Source organism: Odocoileus virginianus, chromosome 2, assembly GCF_023699985.2.
Source record: "Odocoileus virginianus isolate 20LAN1187 ecotype Illinois chromosome 2, Ovbor_1.2, whole genome shotgun sequence".
NCBI classification, from domain to species: domain Eukaryota; kingdom Metazoa; phylum Chordata; class Mammalia; order Artiodactyla; family Cervidae; genus Odocoileus; species Odocoileus virginianus.
This window is the reverse complement of record NC_069675.1, coordinates 12,668,294-12,680,992: the sequence shown is the minus strand read 5'-3', so window position 1 is coordinate 12,680,992 and position 12,699 is coordinate 12,668,294. Positions and strand designations below refer to the sequence as shown.

General features: G+C 54.7%; 1 protein-coding gene across 22 annotated transcripts in view; it reads left to right on the top strand.

The window, feature by feature from the left end:
• Window positions 1–12,699, top strand: part of DYSF (dysferlin) — a 219,261-nt gene that overhangs the window by 194,085 nt on the left and 12,477 nt on the right. For all 22 annotated transcript variants that reach the window (XM_070476375.1, XM_070476369.1, XM_070476392.1 and 19 more), the window contains 7 exons: window positions 701–792; window positions 3,575–3,745; window positions 4,362–4,504; window positions 6,512–6,651; window positions 7,839–7,927; window positions 8,166–8,261; window positions 8,696–8,837. In XM_070476375.1, the coding sequence (XP_070332476.1) occupies window positions 701–792; window positions 3,575–3,745; window positions 4,362–4,504; window positions 6,512–6,651; window positions 7,839–7,927; window positions 8,166–8,261; window positions 8,696–8,837 (873 nt within the window). The remainder of the gene's footprint in view (window positions 1–700; window positions 793–3,574; window positions 3,746–4,361; window positions 4,505–6,511; window positions 6,652–7,838; window positions 7,928–8,165; window positions 8,262–8,695; window positions 8,838–12,699) is intronic.

The following is a 12,699-nucleotide window of genomic DNA, read 5'->3' as shown; positions in this document are numbered from 1 at the left end:
ATACGAATGTGTATATAATATGAATATATATACTACATAAGGGCTTCCCTGGTGGCTCAGATAGTAAAGATTACTACATATACATTATGCATATACATATACATACATACTACATATACATATACATTAGGCAAAACTCTTCTAACTATATGTTAAGATTGACACATATTATTGATGTAGCTTTTACTGTAATTTAAAAAACGAGGGGAAAATGCTTAGGGTAAGGGCATGGACTTCGTTTCACTTTCTGGGGCTGGATGTGGCTGGCAGCTCACCGGCTGGGGCATGGAGGCTGGGCAGAGAAGGAAAAGGTGAAGGAGAGCGCAGCAGAGCTGGGAGTGAGGGAGGGATTTCATAGCTATCCCGAGTATGAAACTGGAGGGACCGGCAAAGCTGTTTAGGGAATTCTCTCTGTTGGAAGTAGTGAGAACACTCTGGTCATCCCCTTCAAGAAAACCTAAAGAGCTCTGTTATTCTTCTTGGCTTTCAGAGCAGAGTGGCGTTCTTTTGAAAGTGTCACCATACTGAGGCTAGGCGTCAGAGGACTCAGATTCCTAAGGGCTTCAGGGGATTCCAACTCTCTTGTTTAACCCCCAGGTGTGGTGGGCCCCCTGACCCCTTTGAGAGCGGAGCAGTGAAGGAGCCTCAGAGACGTGTCGGGAAGGTGATTTCACTGAAGTGTCTCCTTCTCTTCCTGCAGTGTGACCCTTACATCAAGATCTCCATAGGGAAGAAGTCAGTGAGTGACCAGGACAACTACATCCCTTGTACTCTGGAGCCTGTATTTGGAAAGTAAGTTGGAGTGGCTTGGGGCTTGGGGTGGAGGTGCCAGTCTGGAATAACCCACAGCCCAGTGGGAGAGACGTGGCTGCCGCTGGGAAGTCCCTGTCTCCTAGAGCAAAGCTTTGTTCCCTAAATCTTGCATGTCTGTGGGGGTGTAACCTCAGCTAGCTCTTCCTTAAATCCTTGCAGAAGCTCCTAGTTAAACAGTTACCTCAAAGATCAGAAATCTAAATGGAAAGCCAGACCATGCATTTGCTCCTTATTCCCTTTTTCTTAGATCAACTTTTACTTTGGAATAATTTTAGATTTACAGGAAAATTGCAAAGATAGTACAGTTTTTGTATACCCGTCACTCAATTTCCCTCACCATTAACATCTTACCTAACATGTATCAAAATTAAGAAATTGATTATCAAATTACTGTATTACTATTAACTAAAGGATCTTGCCAATTTCCCCATAAATGTCCTTTTATTGTTTTAGGATCTAGATCAGGATTCTTATTGCATTTAGTAATTATTTTCTTTTATTGTTCCTTGTTCGTTTGTGGCAGATAGTAGAAGGACGTGGACTCAAGGGAGTGAAATACTTCCTCGAGTCTAAGAATGAGGAAGGGAGAAGCAGTGCTCTTTGCAGGGACTAGCTCCCAGGCATCCTGACCTGCTTGCTGTTTGGATGTGAGCTAATTTAAGTCAAGGGGCTTCCCTGGTGGCTCAGCAGTAAAGAACCCACCTGCCAATACAGGAGATGGGTTTGATCCCTGGGTCGGGAAGATCCCCTGGAGAAGGAAATGGCAACCTACTCCGGGATTCTTGCCTGGACAGTCCCATATACAGAAAAGAGAATCTTGATAGAGGTTGGCAGCTATTTCTCTAGCACCTGTTGGAGAAGGCATGTACTGATATTGTCAGGCAGCACACTGGATTCATGAACCAGTGTCATGCCTTTTTTGGAGGAGAAACAGCCCTGGCCAATGATGAGTCACCGCCTAGCTGGAACTGGAGAGAAGGGCTGCGAGGAGGATGGCAGGTGTGAGAGAGGAACCCTGTTTGGTGTGTGTGGCTGGCATGGGGCCCCTGGCTGAGGGGACCACACCGGGCCCAGGGCAAGGCGGGAACATGAGTGTAGAACACGCCTCTCCCTTGCCGTTTGCCATCTGCCCCCAGATCATGGTCACCTGCTCTGTCTGTGGTTCAAGCCTCCCCAAGTCCACAGCAGAAGCTCTGTGTTTCTATCACCCATGTGTTGACCAGCCCTAGGCATGGGACATCATCAAAGACAACTCTGATTTTGTCTACTAGTTTCCCATAAACATCTGTTCTGTGGGGTGATCTTCCTCACTCCCTGAGTAGAAACCATGGCAGACAGGCCACTTTCCTGCTTGGGTTCAGACAGTCCACTTTGCTGGAAACCCACGGTCTCAAGTTGGTAACCAGAACACGCATTCATGTGTTGTCAGAAGGGCATGAGACGGCTGGAGGGTCCACCCTGGGCAGGGGTGTGCAGAGGGGAGGAGGGGCTTTGTCCAGTTTCCTCCCCCTCCAGCTGCCCCCGCCATTCTTGCAGGGCCAGGACTAGGGAGCATGTGGTAGAGGAGGGGCCCATCTCAAGTGCAAACTTTGCTCATCTGACGCCCTTTGGGTGGCAGATGTTTGCTTTCCTGTGGGTGCTTTCCAGAGCCCTCCTACCCCCACCAGGCCCTCCTAACATAGCTCCTGGGATGTGGCAGGTGCTGTGTCCCTTTAGCTGGTATCTCCCTCTCATCCACCCACCCATTCTCAGATGCATCTCCCCACAGCCGCTCGCTGTTAGAGCCCCACGTCCCATGGGGTGGGCTTCAGGCAGCCCCCTACCCTGCCGCTCTGTGCCCAGCCAGGACAGGCACACAGCTCCTCACAAACATTCCGCACCTCCTCTCTGCCACTCGCTGCTTGCACTTCGTCAAGCACAACTCGGGTGCCAGGCTGTGTCTCCCTCCTGAAGGGAACTCATTTCAGAGAAGGGGCAGCACTTCCACACTTGCCCTCTGTGGGAGGTGGGTCTCTCAGAGCATAGCAGGGGCTCTCTCCAGAGAAATCTCTGCACAAGTCCTCTTCCCATCCCACTCTAGAAGCGGTGGAGAAGCCCCAAGAGTCCTGAAAGTGGATCCCAGGCCACGCCCTTGGTAAATTCCAGAGCTCTGGCACCTCGCTCTGGAGTTTCACATCGTGTCTCTAGGTGTCCTGGTGGAAACTTCGTTAAAATTTTATTTATTTATGTGGCTGCATCATGATCTTCCTTGCATCATGCAGGATCTTTCCTTGAGGCATGTGTACCCTCTAGTTATGGTGTGTGGGCTTTAGGAGTTGCAGCACACAGGCTTAGTTGCTCCACCAAATGTGGGATCTTAGTTCCCTAACCAGGGATGGAAGTCGAGTCCTCGGAATTTCAAGGTGGATTCTTAACCACTGAACACCAGTTAAGTCCCTGGAAACTTCATGTTTAACCTTGTGAATGAACCCAGTTCATTCGTCCATTCTGTGATCCATCAGGCAGGCATCTTGGGGGAAACCACACACACATACACACACACACTGAGACAAGCCCCGCATCGGGAGTACTGTGGGTGGTATGCTGCAAGAGTGGTGGACGGTCTGAGGAGGGGGGACTGTAGGCCAGTCCTGCAAGAGGAGGAGGCCAAGGATGGCTTTCCAGCCTGTGCTCCCGCCTGGCTACTCCCTTGAGGTCCTGCTGTGTTCGATAACCTCTGGGAGCTGGTGTTGTCATGACGACCCCCCCTCCTTCCTCACAGGATGTTCGAGCTGACCTGCACTCTGCCTCTGGAGAAGGACCTGAAGGTCACCCTCTATGACTATGACCTCCTCTCCAAGGATGAAAAGATTGGGGAGACAGTCATTGACCTGGAGAACAGGCTGCTGTCCAAGTTCGGGGCCCGCTGTGGACTCCCCCAGACCTACTGCGTGTAAGTGCACCGTGCTGGCTGCTTCTCTGACTGTGGGCCGAGCACTGACTGTGTGCTGGCCTGATGCTAGCCTGGCACAGACACTTTCTCAGTCAGTCAGCTAGGTCTCATCCCCACTCCATAGATATGGACACTGAGGCCCAGGTTTGTAAGTGGTGGGGTTAGGAGTTGAAGCTGCTTATCTGACTCTAAGAACCCAACTCTTCATCATGTCGTTACAGTTCTCCTGAAGGCACCATCGAGGGCGTGGAGAGGGGACAGAGAAGGGAGGCAAACTGTGGGATGGGTCACAGAGCCTGGCTGGGCCCTACAGTCCTCACTCACTTCCTGCCAACTTGGGTCTTGTCTGAGTCTGATTCTCTAAACCTGGAAATTGGAAACCTTTCAGTCTAATCCCATGCATGTGTAAAGGAGTCCTCTTGTCTCTGGGCCTCAATCTCTTCGTGTGTGAAATGGGCTCCCCAGTCATGATGAACAATCAGTTGACCTTGACGGTGCCCATGGTCAAAGAGAAGGGCGGCTGATGCCGTGTTTGTGGGCACATAGGCCACTGCATGCCCCTCTGCCCCGTCAGTGTCCTGGAGCGTCTCATCTCTGTATTTTGCTTGGGCCTCAGCTCTGGACCCAACCAGTGGAGGGATCAGCTCCGCCCCTCCCAGCTCCTCCACCTCTTCTGCCAGCAGCGCCGAGTCAAGGCCCCCGTGTACCGGACAGACCGTGTGGTGTTTCAGGATAAAGAATACACCATCGAAGAAATAGGTGAGCTCTCCCTCCAATGCTCTTTCTCTTATGGGTCCTCTCCTGTCATAAAGGGGCTTGGACATACCCACCGCACAAGACCCACACCCGCCCAGTGTGGTCTGGGGTCTCTCCAGGGCAGCACAGATGGAGTAGACCTGCCCTTGGTGCTCCTGGGACCAGTACTTACCTGGAACACCATTGTGAAGATTAGAGGTCAAAGTTGGGGCCAGGGTTGGGGGGTTCATCAGAGTTCAGCCTATGGCCAGGTTGGGGCCTGTCTGAGGGGAAGATGAGGGGGGAGTCTGAAGCCAGGGTCAGGGTCATGGTTGGGATTGGGCTGCTTCTGGCTTTGGGTGGTCAGACTGGTCAGAGATTGGGTACAGCCCACCACTGAGAAGGTTTTCTACTTGAATCACGCTAGCATGCCGATTTGACCTTGATGGTACCTTCCAAGCCCCTAGTCACAGCTCTTGCACCTGATACATCCAAAGGGTGGCAGGAAGCCCTGTAGCCCTCATCTTGCCTGATGCTTTGGGTCTGTCTAATGCTCGTGCCTAGGGTGCCGCCATGTGCTTCCTGCATGTCTGAGATGCTCACAGGCCTGCATGGCCCACCCGGAGCAACTCAGACTCCCCGGAGGTGTTTACAGGCCCAGCTGGCCCCTCGCCTCCTGCTGCTTTCGGCGATGTTTGATGTCAGAGCTGATGCTGAGGTTGTAAAAGGGGAATGAGGCTTTGGCTCCCCCATCCCCAACCCACCCCTCATCTGTTTCTCTGGTTCTCCGAGGTCATGGCTGAGTCAGGCTCCTTTCCATTAGGCCCTAACCCACCCCGTTCTCTTTTCCTGTAGAACTCGCATCTGTTTTAGGGGTGGTCTCATTTCCTTCTGCTAGTCTGTAAGCAGCTTAAGCACAGGGACCAGGGCTCATGGTCATAAATTCATAGGAAAAGAAAGCCAGAAAGCCAGAGTTCTGCCTGTTTTTGCAGATGAGGCTGTTCAGACCGAGTGGTTAACAACCTGCCCAAAGTCACCCAGCCCTTTAGAGGCGGAACCAGGTTCCTGGCCCAGTGCTCCTCCTGCAGTGCTCTGCTGCTTCCTTAGTGGCACCTGTTAAAGTGGGTAGGGCAGGTTTGATGGATGAATGTGTGTATGTGTGTGTGCGGTGTTAGAATCTGTGCTGGTGAACATGGGCACACCTGAGTGCACATACCTGTGTGTGTACATGTGTAGACACATGTGGACCCTCCTGCTCCCAGTCAGGTCTCTGTCATGGGAGCTCCAAGTCATGTTGCTGCCTGATCAGCCAGACTTCTCAGGGTTAGAAACACCCCATCCCCAGTACCAGTTCGTGACCCACCCCCTGACAGGAAGAGCTACACCTGGAAGCATGCTGGGGAGGGGGAGTATTCACATCCAGTTATGCACCTTTCCTAATGAGGGTGTGATCTCAGCCACCCCGCTAGCCAGTTGTGTGACTGCCTGGTGCTTCATATCTGTCACCTGTGAAATGGGACTAATAATAGGGTTATTAATACTCATTAGGATTAATTGAGGATCAAACTTTAATATCTATGGAGAGCAGTGCCTGGCTCTTGATTTAAATGTGTTCTCTGTTATTGCTATTATTTTAGCTACTGCTACTAATCAAAGAGATTGCCTGAACCAGAGAATAGTACGGAGAGCACTTAGATGCTTTATCTGGCAGAAGAGCTTGTAGCCTCAGAACTGAGAGCAGTCTGGAAGGGGCTTCCTGGGAGTGGTGGGCTTTGGAGGGTGGGGAGAATTTATAAGAGCTTACGGAAGATGCTTGGAAGAGGTGATGGCAATGGGGAATCTGGATTTTAAGCCCAGAGCCTATGGACAGTGAGATTCCTGCTACAGAGAGTGAGACGTGAGGGCCAGAAGAAGTGTATCTGGGCTCGGGGTGAGGCTGTGGGGTTAGTGGCTTCCCAAGGCCCCTAGGCACCCCTGCCATCTCCTGCTCACTCAGTCCTCGTGGTGTTTTCCATCTTTTTCCTGGGGTAGAGGCTGGCAGGGTCCCGAACCCACATCTGGGCCCAGTGGAGGAGCGTCTGGCCTTGCACGTCCTCCAGCAGCAGGGCCTGATCCCTGAGCACGTGGAGTCCCGGCCTCTCTACAGCCCCCTGCAGCCGGACATTGAGCAGGTAGGACCTCCACCCTCAGCCCCAGAGCCCCTGACCCTCAGCTACCCCGCCCCAGGGACAGCATGGATACCCTAGAAGCACCAGTGGAGACCTCAGGATCTGGCTAACCCCTCCTCGCCATGTTTTTCTGATCTGGGTAGTTACCGCTGACCACTGTTGGCTTATGAGAGAGCCCCCTTGAACCTGGCCTTCCTGGGCTACCTGCAGGCCTTGGGGCCTGGGGAATGAGCTGCCTCCTCCACCCCCATGTAGGCTGAACCTCTGACTGCCCATGAGTCGTTCTGAAGCCTTAGTGTTTCAGCCTGGCCTCAGGGTGTCCTACCCTACCATCAATCAGCGACACCCCAGAAGGCCAGCCCTGTGCTGGGCTTGTAGGGAGTTCAGACAGGTCGACCCTATGGCAGAGAGGCAGAGCAGCCATCACGAAGGTCAGGGGAGCCCTCCCAGGCAGAGGGAGGGTGAGCGGAGGGACAGCAGACCTGGGCTGACACAGGAAGGCTTCCTGGAGGGAGTGAGCTCAAGGCTGGGGTTTGGAGGAAGAAGAGGAGGGAAGGGGTTACAGGCAGAGATGGGGTGATGCAGCCACGAAGGTGCCTTTGTGCACAGCAGAGAACATCCTCCCTGCTCTTTGGAGCTGAGTCGTCCTTCCCTTGGTGGCGTGGCTACCAGCTCCCCAGAGTGGCACTGCAGGTGTTAAAATGTCAGCTCTTTCATGCTCACGTGAACAGAAGTTAGGTCAGTCCCTTCTACTCCTCCTGTAAGATGGGGCCAGAGGTAACAGCTGCTCGCAAAGAGGGCACGAGCTGAATGGTGGCAGGTAGAATGGTTTCCTGTCTGGAAACCCTCTGAGCCCCTATGACCAACCCACACTCTCTGACCCTCTACAACCGTGTCTACCATCCCAAGGCTGGAGTGCCCCCTACTCTTTCCCGCCTGGCAGAGTGAGATCCAGCAAACATCACCATCCCCAGGGAGCTGCCCTGACCCTGACCCCTGACCCCCAGGCACTCCCCAAGTCCCTGGCCAGTGGGGCGGTGGGCCCAACCCTGCTGGATGCTGAGCCTCACCATGCAGACCTGAGTCTCCTCTGTCCCGTGCTCCAAGTATCCAGCACAGAGCAGGCGATTGGGATATGTTGGTTGAGTGAAAAGTGTGGCAAGAGACCAGGGTCGTGTCTCCTTTCCCAGGGGAAGCTGCAGATGTGGGTTGACCTGTTTCCAAAGGCCCTGGGACGGCCGGGACCTCCCTTCAACATCACCCCACGGAGAGCCAGAAGGTGACTGATGCGGCCCGGGCTCAGGGCTGAGCAGGGTGGGGGGTGGTTGCTGTGGATGGGACCAGGAGGTGGTTCTTGGGCCGGGCTTTTTGCCACTCAGGTGCCACTCTTGTGTGAGCCTGGCCAAGTGTCCAACCAGGCAAGCAGCAGTCTTGGGTGAGCAGACTTCTTGGCTTCTTGGTCAAGGACCGCCCACCCTTGGTGGGAATCGTGTGGATTTGAGTCATTTTCTCTGCAGGTTTTTCCTGCGTTGTATTATCTGGAACACCAAGGATGTGATCCTGGATGACCTCAGCATCACCGGGGAGAAGATGAGCGACATTTATGTGAAAGGGTAGGAGGTCACCCTTCTTTCTACCCATCCCAGCTCCAGGGTGTCGCCTCTGCTCCCACAAGGGTAGTGATCAGTCGGGATCAGTGATCATCAGTAGGTGATCAGTCGGCTCTCTGGTGTGGGGATGGGGGAGAACAGGAAAGCAAGGACGGTCTTTTGGGAGCCGTCTCTGCCTCTGGGGAGTTGACCTCCACCAGATGTCTTCTTCCATGCTAATATCTGGGATGAACTTATAAGATTTGAGGATGCTGCTCAAGAGAGAAATTAGAATATTGTGAAATTTATGGCACATTTGGTATACTGTGGAAATTTCTCGGGGTTTATTTTTTCTCTATCATTTACCAAGTTCAATGACCTTCTTAATTCCTTGAGTTGAGGATGCATATTGTGGTAGAAACCTTAGTTAGCTACGTTCTCTCAAATGTGTATTCTAGTTGGATGGTTGGCTTTGAAGAACACAAGCAAAAGACAGATGTACATTATCGGTCCCTGGGAGGTGAAGGCAACTTTAACTGGAGGTTCATTTTCCCTTTCGACTACTTGCCAGCTGAGCAAGTCTGCACCGTCTCCAAGAAGGTGAGTGTCATCCCCGCCCCAGCGGCGCTGGTCCCAGGGCTGCCAGCTGTCAGCCTGATCACACCACCTGTTACAGCTGTGTCTCGGTCCTGTTCTCAGCCTGTCCCACTGCTGCTGGAACCACATCTGCCATCATGGCGTGACAACCACCACTGTCCCTTCACCGCCACCACCGTGTCCTCCATGCCCACTCCTCCTTCCTCTTCTGCCACCATTGCCATCGTTAGCATTGCTGCCACCCCACCACCACCCCACCCTGCAAGGCCCCCACTGTTATATGTAATTAAGTTCAAATCCTAACGATTCAAGTAGCAGGGAAGGCCTTGGTGTCAGAGTCGGGAGGACATTGTAGGGAAACTCAGCAAGGTCATCAGAGGGCGTGGTGGGGGCTACCCCCTAGGGCGGCTGGCCCCACAGGGCTGGGCTGGCCTGAGGTCAGCTTGTTGATAGGATCAGGTGCTGCTTAGCCAAGTTTCCACGGCTTCCTCCTTTCTCCCATTTCCATGCCTGTGGCCTGGGCTGCTGTCCAGGCTGGTGTCTCTCAGGCCTGGGGAGGTCCACCCGGTGCATCAGCTGGGGTCAAGGGGCTGCTCCAGAGCTCTCAGCTCTCTGTAGGTCCGCATCTCCTAGTTTAGGCCTCATCTGGGCCATAAACTCTTTCCTCCTGAGGCAGGCGGGTCCTATGCAGGTGGCAGCCCTGAGGAAGCAGCCCCCAGAGCATAGTGAGGAGGATGCCATGGGCAGTGGCTGCCCGGAGGCGGTGGGCATCTCTGCTGGAGCCTCTAACCATGCCTCCCACCTAGAATCTGTTTTGCCTGGAAGTGCTCGCCTGCTTGATTGACCGTGTGAATGCCCATCTGGACTTGAGATTCTGAGGGTCCCACTTCCTTCCTGAGGTGGTGCATGGCTTCTTCTTATCAGGGGCAAACTTCTGTGACTCCTCTTTCTGTCCGGAGCAGCTGTGTGGCTTCAGGAAGGGAAATATGTAATGTACCTCGGCTCCCGTGACCCCTTCCCAACCCAACACACAGCGCTGCACTTCAGACAAACCGGAATGTTCCGGTGAACATTCTGAAACCATCAAGCAAAAGTAATAAGGGCTAACTAAGGCTAAATGAATTCTTTCACCCGGGGATTGCTGCCTGGTGCCTACTGGAAAGCAGACAGCGGTAAGCCCTGGATGCTGTATGGTCAAGGAGAGCCTAGCCTGTTTGTAGGTCTCATCTTGTTTGCCTGTGCTCACTGTATTTGTCTACTGAAAGACGTTTTCCTAGCACAGCAAAGGCTGCGTCTGTTGGGCGAGCTCCAAGTCACACAAACAGCGCCCTCCCTTGCTGTGGACAGAGAGGATGGGGAATGGGGGCCTCTGGCGGGCCACTGTCCATGCTCACCAAGCCCTCCACGAGGCAAGCTGTGGCTGGGGAACCGAGGCTGCGGGATGCCGATCGGCCTGCTCACATGGGAGGCCAGACCACCTCCCGGTTGTGACAGGTGGGAATGGGGGCACGGAGTTGCAGGAAGCAGAGGCTTCCGCTTTTTTCCGCAAAGTAGGAAAAGAGAGAGTCTCCTGGTGTTGTGGCGGGTGACTGAGATGAATGAAAAAGGCTGGAAGCAGCTATTACACTGAGCGAGGGAGAGAAAGGGAAGAGAGAGACCTACTAGAGGGTACCCAGCAGTGCTGAGAGCCAGTGGGGGTTGCTGTTAGAGTTTGAGGTGGCTCTGATCCAGCTACAATGGGCTTTCATTTCTGCCCTTCAGTCACGAGCAGGGAAGGAGGGAGTCTGGGTCACGGTGGAGCTCCAGAGGAAGAGAGGGGCCGAGGGAAGGGACCGGTGGCCCGATGCCCTGGCCGGGGTGGTCCTGAGAGAATGGGAAGGCCAGGAGGGATGCTAAGTGGGGAGGAGGAAGGGCGGTCTGGGGGGGCCCAGGGCGGGTGGGGAAGGCTGAGGGGCTCCCACCTCTGTGGTGCCAGGCTCCGGAGAGGGCAGCTGAGTGAGGGGTGGCAGAGCTCAGAAGAGAAGATTGGAAACACTCACGGGGTTCTGCAGACAACCAGGAGAGCGGGGAAGGACCTAGTTTGACCCGAGAGGGCCAGCGGGTCCCTCTGGGAGAAAAGACCCTGGGAGGCAGGGGAGGCATGCCCGCAGTGGGGCCCCAGTGAGCTGGTCTGGGCTAGGGGCCTGAGTCTGCTGGGGGGTTAGTGCGGGGGCACCGCAAGCCTCTGGTGTCCTGGTCCTGCCGCAGAGCCAGCCCTCTGCTGAGGGGTTCAGGGCCTCTGGCAGGCAGGCCCTCCAGGGACCCCATTAACCAGACGAGACTGTCATAAAGTACAAGGTCTCCTTTCATCCGGCGGCTTTGAACCACCGCTGGTTGCCCCGGCCGGCTCCCCACCTGGAGCCCAGCACACCCACCGGGGCCTGCCTGCGCGTCAGGCACCCACCCTGCAAATAAACAGCTAGTAAAAGGGCCCAGACTGGGAGCATAATGAGTGCCTGGGACCTGGGGGGCCATTCCCCAGGCTGGAGCCCCAGCCCAGCTGCTCCCACCAGGGGCCGTTTGAACCTCTGGCTCATTACTGAGCCCATAAACCGGGCCGGCCAGAGGCGTGGGGGAGGCTGGCGGCCTGTGCAGGCGGGCCTGTGGAGCTGGCCATAAAAGCCCTGCCAGAGGAGGGAGGCACCTGCAGGAGGGCTGGGGCCCGGAGCGGGGGAGGCACCAGATGGGGGCCGGGGGCGAGGGGCCAGGTGGGGACCGGAGCTCCTTCCCCACCCCAGCAGCAGTCCAGGCTGCAGCCGGCTGCTTGGCAAGGTGGTGGTTCCTCCGGGGGCACTGGGGCGGGAGCTCTGTGGGGTCCGTGTGATCTGCAGTGGCCACCAAGGCTAGGTATGGGGCACCCGGGCCCAGGCAAACCCTGGGTGGTCAGCAGTGCTCCCCGACTCCTGTGGAGTCTGTGCCCCTGAGACTGGGTCCCGACCCTTGCTGTGACCTGGCACCCACCATCAGCAGGATGTGGTCAGAATGATTCCTCTCCTTGCTACCCACTCGGGTAAAGCTACAGAGGACAGAGAACAGGTGTGAGCAGGAAGGCCCCAGGGACAGTCCTTTGGGTTGAGTGTGACTGGCCCAGAGATGGATCCAGGCCTCAGCGAGCCCAGGGCCCACGCTCAGCTGCTTCCCGAGGCCTCCATGGAGGGAAGGCCCAGATGATGCTAGTCCAGGCTGATTGCTCTGAGGGAGGAGAAGGCGGGGGAGCAATGGGCTGGTGACCTTCCTAGCACTGGGGGCTTTTGATCTGCCCTGGGGTAAGCTCTTGGAGATGAAGGTGGGCTCCTCAGTGCCAGTTCCTTGCAACAGTGTTTTGGGGGGAGCCCTCCATGTTCCCAGCCAGCCCACCCTGTTCCTAAGATCACACTGGTAGAACATGATTAAGAGGTGAGAGTGGAACCCTGGAACCTGACTGCCTGGGTTGGAATCCAGCTTACCACTCACTCCCTAACTGGGTAACTTGGATAAATTACTTGCTGTGATTTCCTCAGCTATAAGGATAGTATCTCTCTCATAGGTCACTGGAAGGATAAATTACTTTATAGTGGAAAAGGGCTGGCGAATAAGAAATGCAATATTAATGTTTTTATTAGCTGTCAGAGCCTAGGCAAATTCTTTACTTCTCCAAGCCTTTGTTTCATCATCTGTAAGACAGGAATGAAACCTTGACTCATGGAATTGTGAGCATTAAAGGAACTACCTTATATCAAGTGAACACTGCCCTCTGGGGTCTCAGCAGTCTTCTTGCCAGGACCTGGTTCTGGCAAGTCCCTCAGGGATGTCCCCCTACACTGCCTCCTCTAGGCAGTCCTCCAGG